Below are 25,340 nucleotides of genomic sequence, written 5' to 3' on the forward strand. Positions count from 1 at the left end.
TAAAATTTTACAAAACTGGATTAATTTAACAACAGATTAAAGATGTGGTCCATAAAAGCCTCTACATGGGCCAAACATATATTTTGTAAATATTTTACTGAGCAGCTTAAATTGAGGTTATGTTGAAGTAACATTGGAAGTCAGACCCTCAAACCATAACCTGTTTTTATACATTTACTAAATGCTGCTAGGTAAAACAATTACGAGTAAAACAAATGCTATGATCATATTGTTGTATGAATAAAGTAGATTTTTGCTGTTCACAGGCTAGATTTTGATCTCATTACACTAGTGTAAATCCAATTTAAATGGTGTTAAAAGACTTAGAAGGCTTAAAGTGTATGTGAAAATATGAATTATGTGAAGTACCCCCTAGATGGAGCAAGTTAGCAAGGGCCATGCATATGCAGGCATGGGCATTCAACTGTGCTGCCACACTCAGCTTCACAAACGATTACTTCATAACCAAATTGTAATGAAGGACAACCATTTTGCAGTCCCTAAGCACATGACTGATCACATAATCAGTGTTGGTAATCTAAAAAAATCCTCAGCATATTTCTGTGCTATAAAATGGGATACAGATTCTTCTTACTCAACAGGTCTATGATCTTTGCCTAAAATAAGCTCCACCCCAATATTGTCTGGGGTTTTTTCCCCTCTTTGTAGCCCTGTAGAGCCTTATACAGCTACAAGACAGCGTGATGCTGGCTTTCCCAAATGCTCTTTTACTACATCAAAGGTCCAAGATGAATGAAGGTTCAAACAGAGGCTCAGGTATCACTTTCACTTATAACATTTAAAAGTCCTGAGGACAGAATATCACTTTGAACATCTATAGTGCTTAGCTTTAGGGAGACAAAACAAAACAAAAAATAATCATGGCTGTAAGGCAAGCAATTAGATTTGTCAATTATAAAAATAGGTTTAAGAGTCACCAGGGAATATCAATTATTGATGCCCCATAAAGCTCTGCTAATAACTACAGATACCCATGGTTTTGACCTTTCTATTATTTAGACTTATTTTTCCTTCTGTTTATATGGCCTGATAAAATTAATGATGCTTCAGCCTTTAACTAAACTTCCCATACTTAAAATGACTGCTAAAAATGATTTTGTCTCCTGTGTTTTGTTTGTTGTACAGACCAAAGCTAACAAGAAATCAAATGGCCCAGTTAAAATCAGGCCATGCAGAAAAGTTTTTGGAAGGTAAGAGGTATCTAGGACAGATCAAGAATTCTGTCTTTTAATGCAGTTAAATAAAATCCCTTCATAAGCATACCCAACTAACATTCTCTACGAAGGAGAAGAATTATATGAAAAGCCTCATGAGAATTTACAATCTTGTAAAGCATTTCTTCTCAACTTACCTCTGGTTTTTTCAAAAAATACTATAAATACAGCATATAGTCTCAGATGGCAAAAGGAAGGGATTAAAAATAGTAGCTGACTGTGAAATGGGTACTGTTTTCCAACATTTCAGTTCAGGGAATGAGCATTTCTGACACCCTAATTAACAGAATGAAATAAGAAAAGCAGCAATTTCCATGGGGCAGAACACGTATTTCTGAAATGAAAGATATAGAGTAACTTGTAAAAAAGTACGGTAGCAAATATGAATCAGTAGAACACTGGATATGAGAAAACCATTATATATAAGAATCCTCCTGCACATGCCCTGGTTGTGAATGCTAAGAGCCATGGACTAAAACCTAAAATCTGCTTCTGCTGTCCTCTGCCCAAGATGCATTAACTTCAGCGAGCATGTACATGGAAATCCTATCACCTGCACTGATGCAGCATCACGCTGCCTGCACCTGAGGCTCCAAGTCAGCAAATGGACCAAGTGATTACAAGTCTACTATACACGTGATGGAATTAATCTCTGCTGAACATCATCTGCCAACATCCTTACTCCTCTGAAAAGCTGTAACATAAGCCTTGTCTTCACTAGAGAGAGAAAAACGTTTGTTTTTAAACGTGTTTTAATTATTTAGTATAAATGGGGCAAAATTTTTGTGTTTTTCACCTAGGCAAGGAGTGTAAGAACAGGCTCTGCCACTATCTTTAACTAAGTATGCTCAAAACTTGAACTTCTGCAAAACTTAAAGCTCTTTTCTTCTTACTACAGTCTTCTCTTGTATTACCTACATGGGGATAAAAACATACCAGCTTTTCCTATACTAATGTCCTGGAAAACTAATGTATTCTTTATATAACGAGTTCTTTGTTCTGTGTAAGAATTATTCGGACTACATTGTCCAATATTTACATATTTCACTCCTTTGTTTCAGTCTTGTTTCACAAGTCTGGAACATGAATAAAATTTGAGGTACACATGTGTATTTTATACTGTAATAACACCAATCTTACACTATGCATTTGCTTGCATAACTACTGTCATCTCGAGTCAGGGCTTGTACAGCCCTATGCAGCCCGGTAAATATATTTTAGATTTGGAATTTCACTATAATTGGCTTAAGGGTTAGTTGTGTTGAATACATTTTCTTGTTTTACTTTAAACCATTCTGACATGGTTTACCTATTAGCTTAATCCTACTGATGTAGTAAATTTGAAGGAACACTCTTACGTAACTACTGCATGAACACACCTGATTTCCAGTATTTGCAACATTCAGAACCACATTTGCAACAATCAAAACTATTCCTTTTGTAAATAATGGGGCTGTTTGAACTTGAGCAGCAAGTATGATTAGCAGAATATATACAGCATAAATAAACATAATACAAATGTATAATTATATAAAATATGATCTAAAATATGCAAATATTGTCAAATAATAGGAATCACCGCCATTGTGCATACTGGGTTTTAATTTAAGATCACACAACCACAACGGCTCAAGTCTAGGAAGAATATAAACCCCAATTCTAGGAAGAAAATAAATCTATTTTGACAGCCAAATTACGACTTAATCTAAGTTTCACAGTTCAAGACCTCAGTCCAAACTAAAAGTTTCTTTGTGCAGAACAGTCCTTTTATACATATTCCATAGAAAATTACATTACTATCTTCCATATGAGAACTACTCTTCATCCACTCAAATAGCTCTTCACAATAACTAAGGATACAGAATTGCTCATTAATGTATAATAAGGGACTTGCGGACAGCTCCTACGGAGGTGGGATCTCTATAAGGGGACGCAGGTCAAGAGTAGTCTTATCTGGGCGTTTAAGGCTGTAACATAACATAGTCATGGCCTCCATATATGTTGTTTACAAAGAAATTGTACCCAAAGAAATAGTAACAAAAAAGAAGTTTCTGACTTGCTGGGGCCTGGATTCATTTGATTTAAAACCATTTGCTGTTTAACAAATTTCCATTCTGTTGATGAAACAAAGATTAAAAAGACTTCAGCTGGTCGTAAAATAAACACACTTTACTCTTGAAAGTTGTCTTTAAGCTTGTGATCTGTTATAAATGTTTTTTTTCTAGGTAAACATTTTTCAAATCTTTTCTATTATTTCTTTATCTGCTAATGTGTGTGCAAAAGGAACGGGTCAAGTGAACTACAGGCTTAGGAGAGGGGCATCTGCAGATGAAACACCTATTTGAACTTGCAAGAACCTATCATTCTGAATATCAAAAGCTGATTAGCTGAAAATGGGCTTTCCTGTGATTAAAGGGGATGTAATAAAACGTATTGCTGTCTTCCTCCTTCTATTATCTCATTTGATATCCTTCATGTCCTTTGTATTTGTAATGTCTTTGAGGAACATTTTCATGTAAATTATATTTTAAAAATATTACTTCCCCTCTGCTGATACCTGGAATATTGATATGATTGCTCTATTGCCATTTCCTTTTCATGAGATAGCTAAGATTAAGCCAATGCAATTGAATCTGCCATTCCGGTTGTCTAAAATGAGGTTCTTGCATCTTTCCTTCACCAACTATATAGAAAACAGTCTTAATTTCAAAGGCGTTGAGCAGTCCCACCTCTTGGCAAAGTCAGTACTTTTGAAACTCTGATCTTATTTATTTAAATGACTAAATATGGAGGAAAACATCTAATTTTACCCATCTGGACTGGAAATTTTGCCCCCAGTCTCTAATGTTCATGATCCTATTGCCACATGGTCTCACCCAGGTGAGGTATATATTTATTACATCCATCAAGTTTCACTTTGATTGGGTTAACTTCATCTTTGCCAGGGTGGGAAAACTGACCATTAAGCAAGGGCTTTACACCAGACAGAGAATTTGTGTAGCTTCTGGAGGATTGTGTCCTTGGTGTACTGTCAAGGCTTGGACGTGCTCGCTGTGGTGATCAAACTACCAGCCCACTCTCACAACAATAACCAAAGGAATATTCGATGCTATTAAATAAAGTACAACTTAACACAAAAAAATGAGGAATCCCCCCCCCCCAATAAAAGCATCAGAGACTTCCTACCAGGGCTATCTTCTCTTGAAACTTGAACTGTGAATGTCAATGGAAACCTTTGCAGGGTGCCTTGGAACTAGAACCTCTTTGAGGATAAAGAAATTACCCTCAACATTCATCAATATTCTCCCCATCAATGAACAGGGTCAGCATGCAGCAAAGCACTTGTTTCTATTTCCACTGAATCCCTTGTTATGTCCCATACATTTTTAGAAGCTTGAAATATTATTTATCTTCTGGTTTTGTTTATGCGACTCAGGCAAATACTGATTGCAGGCACTAGCCTTACCAGATATTTACTTTCCAGTAATATCACCATTACTTTTTTCACCATACTGGGAGCTGTTTTGCTGGTAATGAAAGGAGGTAGGGAAAGAATTTCTTAATACAAGTCTCACAAATATTTATATTTAAAAAATATGCTTACATTTCAGAAAACCTTGCACCTTGGATTAAGTTCAAAGTCTGGGACTAAAACCACAGTATTTGTTAGCGTCCATTTAGAGTGAGCAGATGTGAACAAGTGTAGTAAGTCTATGAACAAATCTGGAAACACGATTTTTGAGCTAACCGCCTGGAGCAATTTCTGAAGCAATTTTCTACAGTAGAGAAGAAGCTTGGATGACTCACAAAATCTAAAACAATGTGGATAAAATAACATTTTAAACCCTTTCTTGTTTCTATTCTTCTGCCATGCTTATATGTGTTGATTTGCATTTTTTTCTGAAGCGCTCAATTTATATCTTTTAAAAGACTTCAAAAGTCTGATGCTATCTAGAGAGATAGAGGGAAGTTTGTGTTAACTTTAAATAGCACCTTATTATATGAACATCTGGATTTTCAGAAATGAACTGTTCTTCACAAAAGTCATCAGGGTTCTTCAGAAATAGCACGGATGCTTTTCACCTGTTTACTTTTCCATTACATTCACTGATATTCACCCCACATATGATGAACACTGCTATCTACTGATTGATTTGTACTGTACATTCCTTAAAGGACTTATTTTAATAGGTCTTTCAAAATATATATTCCTTTTTGATTACTTGTTCTATGTTTCTGAAACCTTAAGCACAAAGTTATGCATGAAGATTCAAAAGTATTTTTAATTCCACGCTGTCCATTTACTTCAAAATACATCTTTAAGAAACATCTCTAAATGTAGGAAATGTAAGATTTTGAACCCTGAAAATTATTTTTTTCTGACTGGTACATTGTTCATGAATGGCTTTTTTTTTTTTTTTTAAAGCACACATAAGAAAGTTGTCAGGTTTTTTTCTGTTCTACTTCAAAGTATACCTGTGAACATTCATTTAGAAGGTAATTTCATACTTTAATCTTTGATAGAAAATGTTCCTGGATATTTTTCTTCATCCAGTTTCATGTCGTTACTCACAAATATAATACACACAAGTGAACTGGCCAAAATTCTAACTCAACAGATTATTTTTTATGCTTCATTGTCTTCTACAAATTTCCCTATCCCTGTTTCTCTTCTCTGACTATTTTTCCCATAGTTTTGCTCTGATGTATTCCAGAGTGGTATGTTGACCTATGTTTTATTACTGCAGTAATACATTTCTAACTCCTCTTGGTTCCTTTATATTTTTTTCTTTAACCTCATTGATGTTGAAAACTTTAAAAAATATATCATTTTCTTAAATATATGTTGTTCATTGAAAAAGAAATTCATCAGAAGGTGAGAGCCACTGAAAAGATATTTATCAGACTAGAACTTTAAAACAAAAAGGAAAATAAATAGAAGCAGATGAGAAAATAGCTTTAAGATAAATAGTTCAGAGCCAATCTTTTTTATTCTGTCATCATCCATCCAGTTATTATTTCAAGACATAAATTTCTAATGTACCGGCTACCAGTATATTCTGTTGCCAAACACACAAGGATTAGCAGAGGAATAAATCAGTGTGCCACCAGCACAGGAGTCTCTGGTCCTCCCAAGGAGACAATTATACTTATGAAAGATTGTTTCCCAAGATGAATTATGCAGGAAAAGGTAGATGTGTAGACAGGTCATTTGAGGTTTTCCCCACTGTAGGAAAGGACTGAACAAAGAGATAAATCTTAGTTGTGCCTTTCTTGGTCAGTCTCTGCCAACATCAGCATGCAATTTGCTGAAGAATTTTAGAAAAGAAATGCAAAAATGGATGGCTCTGCATTAGCTAGGTCCCAGCCTAGCCACTTGAGAAGAGTACTCAACAACGACAACAAAAAAATGGAATAGGAACAGCAACTAGACGTGCTCTTCTTAATTCATGTTACTTAAGAACCAGATGGATGCAGACAGTAGCAGAAGTGTTCATGAATCTTTTACAAGTAGACAAAAAACAAAGCCATGAATTATGCGACTGGTTGAGGCTCTTTGGAGATGAAGCATTGTCTTTTATCTGGTAAGGATGTTGTTATTTTTTTCTGCTATGACAGAGATTGCTCCTAAATAATACAATCCATGTACCACAGAAATAAAATCTTTGCGCTCTTCAGAGTTTTAGATGTACACTAAGCTAAAAGCCAAGAGGAAGAAGAAAATCCTAGAATTATATTCAACTGAATTCATGTGACTGAGATCTTGAATACACATAATTGTACCTCTCCAGATGTTTGCACAATAGTAAAACAGTCACACAGCAGTATTGCAGAGAGGAAATGATCATCCAAAAGAGAATTTGTCCTGGGGTCGTCTTTTCCCCAACTTTTCCATGCTGCTTTTGTGCAGTAGTTGATGAGAACAGTCAGTTACCCCTCATGTCTGCGAGGAGAGGGCTCATACCATCTAATATTTTTAACCATAGTCTGGCTCACTACACATCAGTGCAGAGAAAAGGCATTTGTAGTAGACTACGCAACACGCCTAAGATCCAAACCGCTCTTTCCTCATTGAGTATACAGAAGCACATCTTGCTCAAAAAACTAAATTAGGTAATGTGAATCCCTTCACAATTTCTTGAACAACTTGTATTTGCTACTTATTTTCTTCTCCACTCATCATTTTCTCCTAGAATTCTTACAAGAGCAACTGTTCATTTCTTAGCCTTTACCTTCTGTTTGCAACGGATTCCTTTTTGCCTACAAGTCTTAAATCAGCTATCATATCTTTGAGCAGTACTGTTATGCTCATATATGAATAGGAAATAGATTTATATGCAAAATGGTATCAAACACTTTTCCAGTTTTCTCCAATATTTATAACTGAGTGTTTAAAATTATATAAAATGTTCTAGTATGTTTTCCACAGTGTATTGTATGATTTGTTTTAAAGATACTGTCTATTATTTTCTGAGATGGGCTGTAGAGAAAATAGGAAAGTGTTTAGAAAGTTTATTGAAACTTAGAATATTCTGTTTGATCCATTACACTTATCAGTAATATTCTGAATTATACTATATAATTTATCTTCCTGGATAGGATTGGAAAAGACAGGTTTTGCTCCAACTAAAGCACAAGGCATCTTCTGCTTATCCATTTCCTCAAAATGTCATCTAAATTCTTCATTTATATTCCAAAATCTGTGTCAGTTTTCTGTCTTCCATCTTCATGAAACAAAAATTACATACTTCTTTCTATCATTTCAGGGATGAAAAAAGAAAAACATACCTTGCTTTATCTATTGGAAACTAATATCCTCAGTTTAATTTAAATCCCATCTCTTCAAGTAGGAGTAACTTACCAAGTCACTAAGATCAAATCATCAAACTCCTTTGCCTCCCAAAAATAACATCGACATGTCAGATCATGTAATCAAATCCTCTTTGCCTCATATGGAGGCTGATAAACTAAATATGATGCATGAACTACAGGGAAAAAAAACAAGCTGATACATTGAGGCTAGAGGAAAGTACTAACAAGACAGAAGTTTCTATTAAAACTTTTTGAACCCAGGTATTCATTATTCTGCTCCTTCCACCTGGAAGCAGACAAGACCTGCTTTACAGCTGAAAAGAAATTCTGCTCATTTACACAGCCTTAAATCTTAATTTTGTTCTTTAAAGACTACATCCTCCCTCAAATCCTGTTATGAGCCTCCATTTTTGTAGCTGCTTTAGTAAAAGCTTGATTCAATTGTATCTACACCTTTCCACGTGATGTGATTGGCCTTTCATGCTAAGATACGACGGCCACCACACAATCATATGAAATGCCCTGTCCCAGTTTCCAATTAAAAGGCAAGCCCGTTATAAAATGTCTTTCAAAGAACTCTCAATGCAAAATAAAAAAAGTATATGTATATGTACATATATAGATTTACATATATAGGCATCTATATGCACTTAAGCTGTTCACAATTACTAGTTCAAGGATCCCTGTTAGCCAAGAAATTTTGAGTCCTCCCTACTTCCAGTGCACCCAAAGAACTGAATTTTAAAGAATTCCTGTTACTTGAAGATAGTTGTTAGGAAAAACTAACCCACCCCTTAACAAATTTGGCAAGATGGAAAATCCGCTGCAGGCTTGAGGCTATTGCTAGTGGAATTTTCTGCGATGTAAGAAACAAATTCTTTTGTTATTCTCTGGGGAAGAAGGGCCATATTGTCAGTGATGACATAGTGCTGAGGGCATTTTTTACAAGGTGGAAAGTGCCTTCAACTGTGTCATTCTCTACTCAGGAGGAAATCAATGCACTTCACAGAGCCAGAGCCGTGTACAGTGAATTCAGAGTGGCAGCACAATCTGAGACACATTACAACTGCTACCCAGTGAGGTAAAAGTGTTTTGCCAGTCTTAACTGCTGTTCTGCTGCTGGATGAAATGGAGCGTAACTCTTGAAGCTTTGATCAGTTTGTTAGTTTGTTTATTTTGGGGAAGTGTTGAAAATTTTGGTGCAGCATTGTTAAATGCAATCTCTATATTGTGTTTCTAAATAAGCTTCCAGGTGTTACCCATGCTTGAAGGAAGGAACAATTTATATCAATAAAACTTTTTGATTGGACATAGACCTTTTCAGTTCTCATAGAAAAAACAGGCTTGAAAAAACAATCTATTTTGAAGTGCTGGAATTTTCTAACTGAATCACGCTGCTCGCTTCTCTGAACCTCTTACAACCATCTCTTTAGCCACATTGCTAAAAGCAACGCTTTTACCTATTGTTATCTCAAAGTGCTACCTTTAAAAGTGGAGTAACAACAGTGTACAGAAGCTGGGGATTATTTTTCCTTTAAGGTAGGAACATGATGCCTTAATGTTATAATTAGGCCATGGTGAGAAGTCAAGAGTCCAGCAAAAAGCCTTGCTATCTCTAATTCCCCTGTTCAGCTGCACAGCTGCCTTGGACCTGCTACAAAGTCTGCCACAAAAATCAATGGAAACAACTTTCCAGTTACCTCAAGAAAGCCTAAATCAGACCTTTATTACCATCAGCACAGATTTTACTGTCTTTCTCTTGTATTCTCAAACATTTAATCACATTAGTGTAAATCTCTGGACTTCCAGATATTAGAGGTACACTTTTGACAAATTCATTTGAAAAACTCTCTCTTTCACTTCAGTACTTACATATATCACTCATGGTTCATTTAAAAGGCAGAAATCCTCTAGGAAAACTGCGATGTCCCTTCAGTTTGTCTCTCCCATAAGTTTTGCATTTTATTAAGGATACATTAATGAAAGTACACAGAGACAATACAGAAATTTCTAAGACAACAGAAAGCAGGGTAATGGAAGATAATGCAGTCAACAGGATTTCTGTCACTTCTCATGGGTGAGATAGACTTGCATGAAAACATGTCTCTGAGCAATATTTTTCCTTTAGTCACTCTTTCTGCTGAAGAGTTTCATGCATGCAGTAAAGTGCCAATGCTAAGGTAAATGTCAAAGTAGCAACTGCTTCAATCTTGTCATTTTTCTAATAAACCCACATTTTTTTTTATTACTATGCAGGCCTTTTTCCTCTCTAATGTGCACCTTCCACTGAACTGTTACCTGGATAGCTATTTAGAGCTGCATTCCTGTACCTTCTGCTGCTTCACTGTCTGGTGACAGCTGAATCAGGTGTCAAAAAAAGCATTTTGCCAAACCAGAAATAGTTCAGAAGTGAGATATTAGGCCAAACGCCTATATTTGATCCCTTGTAGGCTGGGTCACTCTGTTTCAGCACAGAAAGGCACCATCTGTGATGACCATGGCATGACTACCATTGTTCTCTGTGATATCTAAATTAAGACATTAAAAGAAGAAACTCCTATTAGAAGAGGTCTGAAAGCTGAAAATGAAAGTATATTGGACAAAGATTTAATTAGGATCTTTTAGTTCATCAGAGGACTGTGGAATGAGTGTGAATGAACTTACAGGACTATAGAGACTTGTACCTCCCGTAAGATTGTGGCTCCATAACTTTCCTTCAACATTTTTAAAGGAAATTCAACTGTAAAAAAATTGTGATAAACCTAAATTGAACTGAAGCAGCATATCTAATTTTTACAGTCTAGTTACTGCTAATATCAAATATTCATTTCTCCCAACAAGGAGGTAACTATAGCAACAAACACAACATGGCTGTATGCAAAGGTGCTGAGGAACAAAAAAAACCCCCAAAACTAACAAAAAAAAGTAAAAATCTTGATGTTTATCTCAGGTTTTTTAATTTTTTAACCTTCTTTAGAATTATCAGTACAGCTGTCAACTATTTAAAATATCTGCAAATGATTAATTTAGTAAAATATTATGGAGACACTGAACAACAACTGTACACAGATAAAGGGAAGAATTCCATTCCTGTCTGAAAACTGCAATCAAAAATAATTTCCAATTAAAATACTTTCTGACAAGAAGAAGAAAATTAATTTAAATTTTAGCTCTAGGACGAAAGGAGAACGAGCAACGTCATGTTTCATTTTCTTCAGCCTGTCACTTCAATTCTCTTTTGAGGAGGACTTATTTTCAGATGATATAATTACAATCCTGAAACGGCAGTTTTAAATATACATGACAGATGTTTATTAAATTGAAATACGTTTGGAATAAAATTTACTTCCCCTCGTCTTCACTGCAGAAGCAAAGGCCAGATTCTAGGGCCTCTTTTCTCTTACAGTCCCTTAAAGCTGAGATATTTTCATGATTGTCAGTGGAATTATCCCCCATTTCAAAGACTATAACTCTCCTCCCCTGTCAGCCCTACCACACATTTCATCTGTAGCGTATACGTTGCCTGGCTCATCTAAGTGTAGTTTCAAACTTTATGCAAGGCAACATCCTGGTATAAAGACTATAAAGAAAAAAAAAGGTGGCAAGGATATCCAATTCTTACGTTGAAAATAACATCTCTCTAGGGAAGGCTGTGGTCCAGTATTCTAAAAATCATTAAATGAGCAGTGTCTGGCAACACGCTCTGAAGTAACATATGTTGTATGTCAAAAAAGAAAAGTCAACATTCATAAATATTGCTCCATGGTACCATCAACCTATAAGGCAGAATTCATATTTTAGATGGAGGTATCTATTTGAAGATGGTAGTATAATATGGCACAAACTTAAAGTGTTTACAAATCATCTTTCTGAGTGAGCAATATCTTCCCTTAACAGTGATTTATATATGGTCTTGAAGGAGCCAACTTATACTTGTTCTGCAGGGAGAATGATGCTTTATGGATTTCCTTTCAAGGAAATTGAGTTTGTCTTGAAAAAAAAAAAAAATATCCATGACACAAGACAGATCAAATTAAAGATGTCAAAAGCAAACTATAAAAAGTAATCAGCAAAACTGAATTATATGCATAAATGGCAGCATTTTGATCACTGACAGAGAATTCAGTGATCTTCAAGCAAGGAAAAATCAATCATTTAGGGAAGTTTCATAGCTATATCAAAAAAGTTTATAACTTATATAAAGAAAGGCTAGCCCTTCTGTGGTAAATTGAACTACTTTAATTCTACAGTAATCAACCACATGACTGAATGACTTCATTTATGCTTTAGATTTTGAGCTTCTGAAATGTTTATATATACATAATATGGATGTAATGTCCAACATTTACAACTAAAAACCGATTCAAAGGCTGTCACTAGTCTCTCTGGGATGTTCCAGCTATGTTTTAATTAAGATTTCAATTTTCACACTTTGCTTAATATAGAAAAATGAAAAACAAATAGGCAAAAAGTTACATGAATGTATTAAAAGTGAAACACTAGTGGATTCTCCAGTCCAAAAGAGAAGCGCAGAGGAGAATTTGATTAACATGACTCTTTACACCTGCTTAATTCGACAATTTATCTATCTCCAGGTCTCTTCAAAGGGATGTTTCTTCAGGATATTTCTATGCACTTACATGTGTTTATCTGTTCCAAGAACTAAAAGGTATAATTCAATCAAATATAGAAACATTATTCACATTCTGCCTTGTCAGATTAGCTTTTAATTGACTTACTGAGTATATAAACAGAAAACTAAAACCTAATGTTATTCATGTAGTCTAAGAGGGTTTTTTTTTTTTAACCTTGAGTAAAGTTTTATATAACTCAGTAGCACAGACTGAGGACTATGGGATGTTGACACAACTAGAGAAATGGTATCTAATGCTTCACAGAAGTCAAAAGAATACAATTACACTGAAACTAAAAGCTGACACACACACCTCCCCACACACTTATTTTAATTCATGTTATTGAAATTAGATACTCCAGCACAAAGGATAGGTACAATTAGGCAGAATTTGGAGAGAATTTTCTCGTTGATGGTGTTAAGATAAAATCTCTGACAAAACAGTATATTTTAAATAATACTTGCTGTATACACTCTAAAAATAGAAAGTCATAAGAAAACAAGAAAGATAAAAGAAAATGAAAATAAAATGAGAAAGATAAACATGTTATCTGATTGGCATTTGGGAAATCAAAAGTAATGTCCCATTAATGCTAGAGGAATTATCCCACAATAATGGCACTGGGAAATCTGAATTATGCTAGTAGAACACCAAAAATAACCATATATGTATTTGACAATACCTTTTTTATGTTAAAAAAGTGGGTTAAAGGAATCTGGACCCAAACCACAATTTTATAGCTAGATTATTTTTTCCTTTTTGGTATTAAACATTAATCTAAGGGTTTTCCTTTCTTTGTTTTCTCTTGGGAAGATGACCAGTGTGTAATCCTAATTTCTGGCACTGGGTAATTCTCTCCCTAGCCAAGGTGTTAATACAGAATACAGATGTGTGTATGTTTGGTGAATTTCAAACAATATTATGGTTAGGTGTTCATTACGGTCACAGGAATGTAAGTATATATTTCATACAGCTCTTGACTAAAGGTACAATTGTTACTCACTCAGTTTCCAAAGCTTTATTGCATTTTGAGAAAAGAAAGTATAGTGATTGATTTTCATATTAAAGCACACAAAACTTTCTCTCCTGGAGCATCTCTGGGGTGTCTCTTGTAGAGTCCCAAGCACTCTGAGCTGTAACTCTGATATAGCTAAGCAATTATTCCTATAGCGACTTTGAAGTAATTCTATTTATTTTATGGTACTAACTCTACTTGAGTCATGCTGGTTGTAAACTGACTACTTCCAGATGTTTTTCTTTTTGCTCTCTCAAGCACTGAGCATTCTGAAGCATTGATACTTGATGCAAAAATCAAACTTTTAAGATAGAAAAGTTTTAAAATTTTTTTTCAAGCATTAACTGTGATACATCCTTACTACTTCTATAACAAGGAGGAATTAATCTTATCCAGACAGCAAAATCTACCTGTTTGGAAACTAGGGATATTTACAAGAAAAAGAGGGTGTATTTGGATTAATCAATAGAGACTTACTATTACCTTTTATAGTCATACTCCTTGGCCCTAGGAAAGGATTGAAAAACACGAGCAGTGAGAATCTATCAGATTTTTCTCACATTTTGGCCCTTCCAATCCTCTCTCTTTTGAACTGAAACCATTGCCCCAGACATCTACAAAACACATGGTATGTCTCCGATCTGGATGTCTAAACTTTACTATCTTCCATTGCAGCTGAACTTTAGTAACCATCGGGCCCTTTGCACTAGCGGAATATGTGCCAGCATTTAGTAATTAACCAGCACTCTCTGCAAAATCTGCCACTTGAAGTTTTTTTGTTATAAGTACACGACTTCTTTTCCCCTCTTAAATTGTCATTTGTCACAGTGGGATTTTAACGTCTAATCATCCATAGAGCTAATATTCCTTTCAATTTTTTAAATAAAGAAACTCTAGTCAAAAAAGATAACATTTCAGTTATCAGCCTCTATTCAAAGCATACGAGCAGCTGATATCATGCTTTGTGTCACTCTTAGGAAGCATCTTGAAGATGATATTTTTATAAATCTCTCTGCAATACATCAGCATCAGAGAAACTTGTGATGTTTAGGTGAGTGACATGTCTAGAGGATCAGCAAACTATCTGCCATGGGAGCTAGTTATACCAAAACTCCTAACCCAAAATATGAGAGGGAGAATATAAATATTTCTCAGTGGAGCTACAGAAAACTGCAAGCTTGAAAAGTCATATTCACATCTTTTTGTGGAAAGAAGATTTCAGGTTTTTCCAGAAAGTAAGCTATTATAGGAGTATATATTTCAAAATTATGCTTGGAGTCATCAATAGTTGAGAATCACCTGTTTTTCATACTATGGTAGAAAATGTACTAGAAGAATGAATAGCCAGTAGCCTACCTAAGAAATAAATCCAAGATCCTCATGAAGAGCTGGGAATGCTTTTTCTTCTTCTGTTAGTGTCAAAGGGAAACACAGAGAAAGCAAGCAGAAAAAGATTCCTTTGAGAGATGGCTTGGAATTTCATGCGGTTCACCTACACAGAGGAGGGAAACATGGCCTTGCAGAAAATCTGCCTGCTAAGTGGTTGTTGTTTATCCCACCTGCAATCTACAATTTAAAAAGCTTAAGAGGTATATATAGTGATTATCCCAATTTATATTGGATGAAATTGTAAAGGAGCACCTACACATGGACATCAGCCAGCAGATCTGGCAGGATGATAATCCAGAGTCTGTAATGGCTAGGGGCTTCTACCTACAAAGTTGTTTTCAACAAGCCGGACTTAAGGCTGCAAAGGAAAACCTGCTGTGGCCTCCACCACCCCCACAGAGCAGCCAACACAAGAATTTGAAGGGAGCTCCAGCGGTCACTAGGGCTTTGCAGCTAGTCATGCTCAGTTCAGAGCAGGGAAGGTAAATACAAGACAGAGTATAAGCAGTAGCTTCTTCAATGAGCTTTTCATTTACAAAGAAAGGAAATGTGTTCACCCAAGGGTTTTATTTTTTCCAGAGGTAGGATTCTTACATGTTGTGCTTATTGTTTTGAAGAAAAGCCATTCAGTGATTTAACTGCCTTGTGATCTTGATATTATATTCACTGTCCAGAGTCAGTAACATTGTGCTGAAATGGCTGCCTGCAAGGTTCCTGATGTAATATGTTCATCCCTCACAGACTTTTATAGAAAAGAAAATCTAGTCCCTGTTATTGTCAGATAATTTTACTTAAAGAAAAAAAAGAGTCTCAAACTATGTGTTGAATTAAATTAAAATTGAAACAGATAATAACAATGTAATGAAAGATTTGCAGAAATTCTGCGACTACAGGTTTATGCAGATCAGAATTTTTTAAAAAAATGATCATTTTTTCTAATGTTCTGGCAATAGGAATCTTTACTATTCATAACCTGAATGATACTACTCATATTTTGACATACCGTTCTTACTTTATTTACCTCTTTTGCACAGTCTCTTTCAAGATTTAAGAATGAGTTAATGAGCTTTCTCATCAGAAACATAATAGGGATCAAACTAAGAATTACTAGTACATCTAGTAAAATGAAATTCTTACTGCAGACATTTAAGTCCAAATGCTGGAAAGTTCATCATCAACTTAACTTTAAATATGAGTTTACATCTCACTAAGAAGCACTTTCCATCTACCTGTCCATTTGTTCATAAGCTAGCATTATAACTGGAAGCTTTCTTCTCCCCTTTTTTCTACTTTTCTAATGTTTGAGATACAATGGACTATGAAATAATCTCCAAAAAGAGACCAAAGACCCACCACTTTTCCCTGGCTGAAGACCCACTGCTCACATTTACAGGCATCAGAAACTATAGTATAAGGAATGCATTAATCAAGGGAACAGGATGAATGCGCTGTTTATCTTGTATTTTAAGCAGAAAAGAAATATATTGCCATATCTGTCGCTAAAAAAAAACCCAAACCACAGAAATTAAGGTCCAACTATTGCAAAACAAGTTAAAGGTGTGCAAGTGGGAATTCTGTCAGAGAAGACAAGACAAAATGATACAATTATTCCAACTCAGAGCCGATATGCTCCAAGAATACGTTTTCCCACAATCACTGTAAATATGAATATTTTAGAGGTTAATATGAAGATCAAATGTGGAATATATTTGCTGAAAAGATTAATATCTTTTCATTAAAAATGAGAGTGCACTGTTGGTTCAGCATTTGCATTTAGATCGAGTAAGTAATAAGTATATTGACTGCTTAAGACACATATCTCCAAAATGGAAAATATGGATAAAGAGGGTAGCGTCCATCTGCAGAAGTGGACAAGCTTTTTCTATTTCCTACTGCTACCCCTTCAGAGAACTTAAGCCCTGTCAACAAGAATGCTGTGATTTACTTATCACAGCAGAACTGGTTGAATACTATAAAGAACATTTATGCAAGCATTCATTCCTTCACGCGAGCAGTGTATTGGTGTATATGTATCAGCGGGCTGCTGTTGACTTGAAAAATTGCTAGCCACTGTACAACCATTTATCAATGTATGGATAGGAATGGGTATTTGCTAATTGCTATACACTGCTTTTTGTTGCAGTTGTTGTTTAAAGCTTAGAGGCATCCGGTTAAGCGGGAGGCTCAGCCAGCTATTACGTTATTACCAGTGGTGCACATAAACATGAGCAGGATGGGCTAATGTAACTACAGGTTTCTCATCGCTTATGGCATTTGGCTTTCAGCTCCATGTTTCCAAGTAATAAAGAGACAGAAAGTTATATATGATTCAAATAATGGTAGACTGATGCCCCAAGATTGGTTCAAATGGTTACAGAATATAGCACTTGCTTACTGAAATGGCGTGTCTTGTGCAGGCACACCAAGCGTCAGTCTCCCCGGATAACATACATTTCATTTAACTGAATCTAGCCCGGGGTTTCTCGGAATCACAGAATACTTGGAATTGGTTTTCTTGAGAAGACTGTTTAAAAACATATGTAACAGCATATAGTCCAGCATGCAGTAAATATCTCAAACTATTTGTTAACTTTAATTCAAATTAAGCACAGCAGTTCCTATCAAAAGCAAAAGCATATTACTCCTCAAACTGTGAGAAGTAAAGTAAATATTTCACTTAAGCAACTGTGGTGGCAGCTTTCTTACAGTAGTCATATAAAATTTATACAAATCATACAGCTACTTTCCTGCAGAGCAGAGGGGTCTGTAACACTGGCAAAATAGCATTGCGAGTAAGCAGAAAAACTGATTACTGATCCATAAAGGAAATTTAAAAGTTGATTCTACAAGAATACAAGCATTTTCTCCTCCTATGCACATGAGGAGCATTATTTTTCTTTCACTGCAGGGAAGTGTCACTTTGAAATGGACTCTCCATCCCTAAAATACAAAATTCAGGACATTTCCTCAAGGTTTCTTTCTTCTTTTCTTCTCTCCCCTCCCCTCCTATTTTTTTTTCCTGTCGTGCTCTATTTTGGGTCATTTAGACCGTACAGTTTGATGGAGGAGATCCTTCTTCTCTGAATTTATGAATCAAAATGTATTCTCCAATGGATATCTGGAGGTATAATTTGCCCCCTAACACTCTTCAATCTTTATTGCTGACACATTCAAGGATGCCTATCTCCCACAAGAAAAAACCTCACATTAATCTTCACAAATACGTCCTTACCTTCCTTCTGAAAATGAAAATGGATGTTCTTTGAGAAATTATCTGAGTTTCACTACAAACCCTGAGGATCACGCACTTTTGGAAACAATTTTGAATCTGAAAAATTTATAAATAAAAAGACGCTGGTAGATTCAGGCCATACAAATCCTGCATGGTGCTAAGTCTTTCCTTGGAGGCATGAAGCACTTGGCTGAAGCAGATGTCAACAGAAATCAGAAGCACTCAGCAGTTTGCTGGATGTAATCTGTGGGATTCCTACATACACTTTCTCTGCATACTGGAATGACTTTTTTGCTTAATGCTTTTGCAGCTGATACTATTCTATGGAAATAGCTCCAAAGCGCACAGTGTCACCTATCTGTGCTAAATCAAACACCCATTCAATTGCTACCAAAGTTAAGAAAAATAAAATAGCTAGATTGGGGATCTGAAAACAGACTAGCAACTCAAAGAAAAGACCTAAGATGACCTTCCTGTTTCTAGATAGTGCAAGAAAGAAAACAACCCTAAAGACACAATGATGCCTTTCACATTACGTATTCCTTCTGCTGCCTTATGCACAGAGCAGCTTTGGAATAGCCTTTGAAGGAGAGACCACTTAACACACCAGGGAGCATTCCCATCTCCATACTCTCAAATTTAGCAAATTACCTAATAAATGCCAGTCACAGAAAAAGAAATTTTGAAGGCTTGTAGGAATTTAATGAAATTGTCTTCATTTTGAGCTGATCCTGTGTAGCTAAAAGAACAAGCAGATGCACAGTTGAGGTTCACCAGAAAAAATTTTCCTTTTTTCCTTTCTTTTAAATTTTGTTTTATTTTAAAAGTGTCTACTTAGAATTTACTTTTAATTCTAAAGTATTACCAGAAAAAATGTTTGATTTGATTTTCATCTCCTTAAAATTATTAACCTAGATACTTACTTATGCATGCTAAGTCCCATATCTATTCAATTGGTTATAAAACCTGAGCTCTCTAGATGGCCAAACTTCATCTTACTCTAGGGTAAATATCTGTATTTTGATTCTTTGTACTGCAACAAGAATTTCTGAGGCTGTGCCATAGCAACTTTTCTGAAAACATTGAAGCATGGAAAAGTAATATGGACTAGAGACTATACAGTATGCACAAAACCTGCCAGATGCTTTGTATCTCCACATCTCAGTACCTCCCACTGGGCAATATCCCCAGTCTCCTGTTCCCTCTGATGCACAAATATGAAATAAATGATACTTAAAAAAATAAACAAAAGACCAAACCGAAACCCCAAACAATTTATATTCTGTTAATTTGTCTTAAATGAAATGGAAATTTTCCCAAAAGCATCAAGATCCAAGCAGTGGTAAAAGTTACTAAAAGAGATGGAAAATATGAGCAATTTTAATAGTGTTTTAACATGTTTTAAAACAGTTCATATCAACCTCTGGTACACATACATATGGTTTATGAGAAATAGTTTTCTCCCTTCTCCACGTCCATCCTAGAGAAAGTTTTACTTTAATTCAACTTCTTAATTGGTGTCTACAGCTAAGAAAGTTTAAACAGTACACCTACAAGAAACAACTAAGAAGAATGCACTTTTGACTGGTACTTGCTTGTAAGATTCAAACAGAAAATAAATAGAGCTAGCAAAAGACAGAAAAATCACAGGCAACTGACCTAATGTAAAGTTTAAGTAAAATCTGGGAGAAGCTGCTGGTTTGAATTGGCAGTCATGAATAATGAGATTCACCAGGATCTTTTTTTTTGCAGTTTCTGGAGCTGTGGAATTCCCCAGCAGAAATGCACCCATCCTCCCTGCCCCCCTATATAAATACCACGTGTACCTTCATGAGCTACACCATTACCTGCAAATACTGCTGACTCAAATCCCAGTCATCAAAAAGGATTAGCTGAGTTGTTTGACATCCATTCTCTTTTCCAGACAATGGAAAACATTAATGAAAAGCTTGCTGTTCCCTATGCGCATCTACTGGAATACATTCTCCACTGAGATGCCAACAAAAGAACATAAGAACTGAGGAGGTAAAAGCATTCCTCTCTCCTGTTTGCAAATACTGCTTCACACGGTCTTTGTCCAACCATCATTCAATTTCTCTATCTAGAATTTTGTCCTCTGATGTTACACACCTACTAGGCAAGGCTTTCGGGGGAAAGACTGTTTCTTTGCCCTGTGTTTCTACAACGCACTGCACAGAAGATTGTGATAAAAAGCCAAACCAGTTAAGATTTGCAAAGGTTCATTAGAGAAAATATAATAACAATAAGGCACTAATATCAGCTGATATCCTACAGAGGAGTGGCAAATAGTACTCCCTCCCAGCCACCAATTTTCCAGCACCCTAAAAGTCACTTCTTCAAGCCCGGTGACATGCAGATACCTTACTTCCTAAGCAGTAGCTAGACTGACATTTCCTCCTCCAGATGTTACTCCTGTCTCTCTCTGAGGCAGACAATTCTTTTACAAAAATTCAATTTCATGAGCTACGTAGAAATACATGAGTTATTTATATAGTATCAAGATTATGTTGGTATCCAGAATTGTTCAGAATAGGATCATTAGGCCACTTGTCCCTAAAAGCTGCTATTACAGTTCCAAATAGAAGTTATACATCTTTGACCATGAAGGGCTAACTCCATAAATCTAAAAAAGAAGGCATGACTACTAGTTTCTACACAAAACATACATAAGCAGGAAGGGGGAGAAGAGGCTGAAGCCACAAAGATTACGGAGAGCACAACACAGAGCGCCTTGTGAAGAAATGGAAAACATACTTTTTCCCAAGTGTTTCACGTGACAAGACGATATTAGACTAGACTTTAACTGCAGATAATGCGTGGGTTTAGTGTTAAAATTTTACCCAGCCCTACATTTTGGCTTATAAAACATACAGCATTCACAGCAACAACAAAAATTACTTTGCAGTTTCAACAAGACTGCAGCTTGCCATGTCACCTTCAAAGTAAAGGTACTGAATCAACTATTACTAAAAATCATGAGGAATTCAGATCTTGCTTTCAGGATATACTACCCAGCCGTAATACCCGTTCGATTGAGCCCAGACTTCTTGTGTGGAGACAGCATCATTATTTCATGAATCACCAGTGACCTTTGGAAGATACTAGGAAAAGCAGGCATGTTCATTCCTGTCCATTGATTTTCTAATTTTGAGTAAATTGGTATAATCTGGGGAATGGTTATCTATCAGGAATAAAAATACCTAAACTGACTTTAGAAAACAGTATAAAGCTTTTGAACTGAAACAATGAATTTAGAAGGAAAACTTGAGGCAAAAAGGTAGCGATTATATAAATCTTAACTTGGGCATGATTCTGTGGCCTGCCACAAAAGTATGAAAGAATTGGAATCCCTCTAAACTTAAAAAGACAGATCTACAGACTCAGACCTTAGTTTTACTGCACTATGTGTCTGGGATATATGTCTGGTTTACCCATTAATTATCTGCTGTTGGAAAAGCCTGCAGAAAAACTACTCACTTAAAATGGGAAGTGGTATGGTCATAATTTTTATCTGGTTAATATGAAAAATAATGTGCTGAATATTGAGAACATTGGGTAGTCCTGAATCTAACCAACTTAGAAGACAAGTTCAGTAAATCAGCACGTACCTGAAACAGCCTGCAAGAAAAGAGCTTGGTCGTCTCCAGGAATCTAAGACCATACAAGGCTCCATAATCAAAGGAAATGGTGATTTATAGAGTAATTGATTAGGTCATCATTGCCTTGGTGCCCAGATCTCATATATTCTGATAACTAAACCTTTGTTTTAACAGATTGGCTCTATTTTATTATCTTCTGAAAATGAAATGATCATACCTAAGCTTTCTTTGCCATCAATTTATGCTCTCATTATGTTAATGATCTGTAATAAACATAGGTTTTGGCACTATGGTAATTCACCTTACAACCACATGCAAACTACTTGTCCCTTTACTATTCCTTTTCTGTATTTTCATTTTTTGCCTATGGAGTACACAAAGTTAATTAATCTGCTAAGCCCACTCAATAAAAACAAAGTTCTAGAGAAGGATTGAAAGCACCAAACTGTTACAATCTCATAGCAAGCTCTATGGAGCTATATGGACACTTTGGGGGCTTTTTGCCTTTTTTTTTTTTCCTCCCCCGTACCCCCCCAAGTGGTCAACTGGTAACTCAAAGTTGAATTCCACTTATTCCTGAGATCTTTGTTCTCACCATCCAACACTGTCCTGCCCAGAAATTATGAACTACTACATTTATAAATATTGATCAGAGCATGTAACTTCTTATGCCCAAATAAGAAATAAACAAAACTCTTTTAAGAGTCCTCAAAGTGGAACACCTGAGTCCTCACCCCTGCAATACTTTGAACCTCATTTCACATCATGGAAGAGGATTATAGGCACAAATGTTAACGTGTCAGACTGGCAATAGGAAAATGCTCACTTACCTCACGATCCAACAGTACAGGTGACACCACTGTAACAATATCTCCCTTTTCTGGATCGATATAGAACATATTTGGAGATGGTTTGGTAGGTGTCTGTTTGAGGATGTTATACCGCAGAAGAGCATTGTCTGTGCTAGAGTCATCGGCATCAAATGCTGTCATACGCATCACAGTTGTTCCTAAGGGAAAGGTGGACAGACAACAGAATGCAGTTAGCAAGAACATGTAAAATTACGCTGCCCTCACATGTGAGAACCAGATGGGTACAATACATAGTTATCTTATAAGACCACTAAGTAGTTTCACCTGATATTTAGTCTGCACTTGTATTATTTTTACTTGCTACTGAGCCAACCACAAAAGACTAATGGTTTTGATTTGCAACAGACATATGACTCTAACATAAGTTCCCCATATTTGTATGCTTTGTTGCCATCCATATTAACGGCATGTCACTTAATCAACTACTGATGTATCTTTTTTCACTTTAAATTCTACAGGTAGAAAGTCTACAGGATATTTATGCTGAAGATGAACCTTTGAGTGATGAAGGTTTTAACAACACGAAAATCCTAGAGCATACAGTTCTGCTGTAGAGTGCAATAAGGCAAATGCTGTTGACTGCACAGATTCCTAAATGATGTACAGAGGAAAAACCTACTCTACTTCTACATCACTGTTAATACAGCGAGGACTGAGATGGTGACAATTCTCTACTTCGTTAGTGGAACACATACTCCTGCATCACAGGATCAAGTCTTCTCCTCTCCCTTAGACAGACACACCAGAGGCTGACATAGCTCACAAGATTCTGTCATAGCATTCTTTTATTTGCTTTGTACAGTACATTGACAACCAAGGAAAGGAAACAATTAGACACTTGGGCTGAACTGTGAGATATTTACTGCTAGATCATTACAATTTCTTAATCATTTCATGTATAGGAATAAACATAAGCATTATTTAAAAAAAACAAAAGCCCCAAACTAAAAGTAATATATCATCACACCAAAACTAAAGTATTTCTGGTAATATTGACCTGAAGAAAGAATAAAATCCTACCAAATAACAAAAAAGTCATCATCAAATCAACAAACTAGTTTCAATGGTGAATTAAAGTTAAGCAACAAATTAAAGCGAGAGGTATTAGCAAACTTATACAAATGTGGGAAGGTCTCCATTCTTTTGCCTAAAAATTGCAACTAAAAAAAATAATTTAAATTCCGTCAGCTATACAATTTACATTTAAGTAGCTTAGCACTGAAACCATATTATCTAATGTGTACCACAATGTCAAAGTTAGTTATAATTCTTTGTTAGAGATTAATTCTTACGTGGTGATGAACCCTTTCTTTTCTCCCCGTAGACTTTCAGTGGGCAAGTATTGTTTTAACATATCATGATAAAAAAAAACATTTCAGATACAAATTATCATTTCTTAACAGGTCTGTAAGACCACATAATCTGTTCTCAGTATCCACATTGCCTTTTGTGGCAAAATAACTACATGTGATTAAAACCTGGTACAGACAAGGCCGGAGACATTACACTGGAAGTGCCTGCAGAACAGAAATATATATCATTCATGTACAATGATAAATAGTGAGTTTATATTCTTTGTGAAGGTTTTGAAGCACAGATCACTTAAAAATCAAATAAAAATGAAATATTGTGGTAAAAGTAAAAGCAAACCCAGCTTCATTTATAGGCTGACACAACAGCTGCCTGGTTCACTGTTAAACAAACACAACTGGCTTGTTGAGATATATTTCTTCTTCTTTTCTTTTTCTGTACTTCCCAGAGTACTAAGTATTGCCTCTTGTTGTAGTGACCTTGACTATAAGCTCTCAAAGGTTTTGCTTCATTGCTACTTCAGGCAGAGTTACCCCCTTGAGAAAAATAACAGAGATCTGACAGCATTTTGGTTTTATTCACCAGTGATTAAAGGTCAGACAGCTCAAAAAGAAGCTTACCACTGGATACCATGCCATGTTTTCCAATATTACAAGATGATCCTAGCCCTCATATTTTCACCTACTTTGTTTGAGATTTCTTCAGAAGAAAAAAGAAAAAAGAGCAGCTTTCTGTTTTGAAGAATGAAGATTCACCCTCTTTTCACAAGTACAACACACTGTGCTTTTTTTTTATATTTATTGCATTTTGACAAGATTATTTATATTAGATAATGTGTTTCACAAAGATCTGCTAAGTCACGAGACTTTAGTGAAATAAATAAGAATTAAGGCAAATCTTCAAGGGATCTTAAAGAGTGCCCAAGTATAAGTGAAATTCAGTGGGTTTCAGTACACAACTCTCTCCTGAAAAATGCAATTTAATAAGATGCTATGCTCAAGTACATTAGACTATATTTTAAATGAATATACAGTTACTACCATTAATAATGTATTAGATGAGTTGATGCTCAGCAGGGATTCAGAAACTGATTAAAATATATACTCAGGTACAAATGCTATTTATATATTTGTTCTAGACAGTTCTACTGAAATATTTCTGACAATAAGGCTGTGGAAAGCACATGTAGACTTTAAGATCTGATGTACATCCCTAAATG

General features: G+C 35.6%; 1 protein-coding gene across 3 annotated transcripts in view; it reads right to left on the reverse strand.

Moving 5' to 3' along the window:
• Positions 1-25,340, reverse strand: part of CDH13 (cadherin 13) — a 500,702-nt gene that overhangs the window by 133,099 nt on the left and 342,263 nt on the right. For all 3 annotated transcript variants that reach the window (XM_054840727.1, XM_054840728.1, XM_054840726.1), the window contains one exon: positions 22,769-22,947. In XM_054840727.1, the coding sequence (XP_054696702.1) occupies positions 22,769-22,947 (179 nt within the window). The remainder of the gene's footprint in view (positions 1-22,768; positions 22,948-25,340) is intronic.

The sequence above is a fragment of the Grus americana genome, chromosome 13, assembly GCF_028858705.1.
Source record: "Grus americana isolate bGruAme1 chromosome 13, bGruAme1.mat, whole genome shotgun sequence".
Taxonomy (NCBI): Eukaryota; Metazoa; Chordata; class Aves; order Gruiformes; family Gruidae; genus Grus; species Grus americana.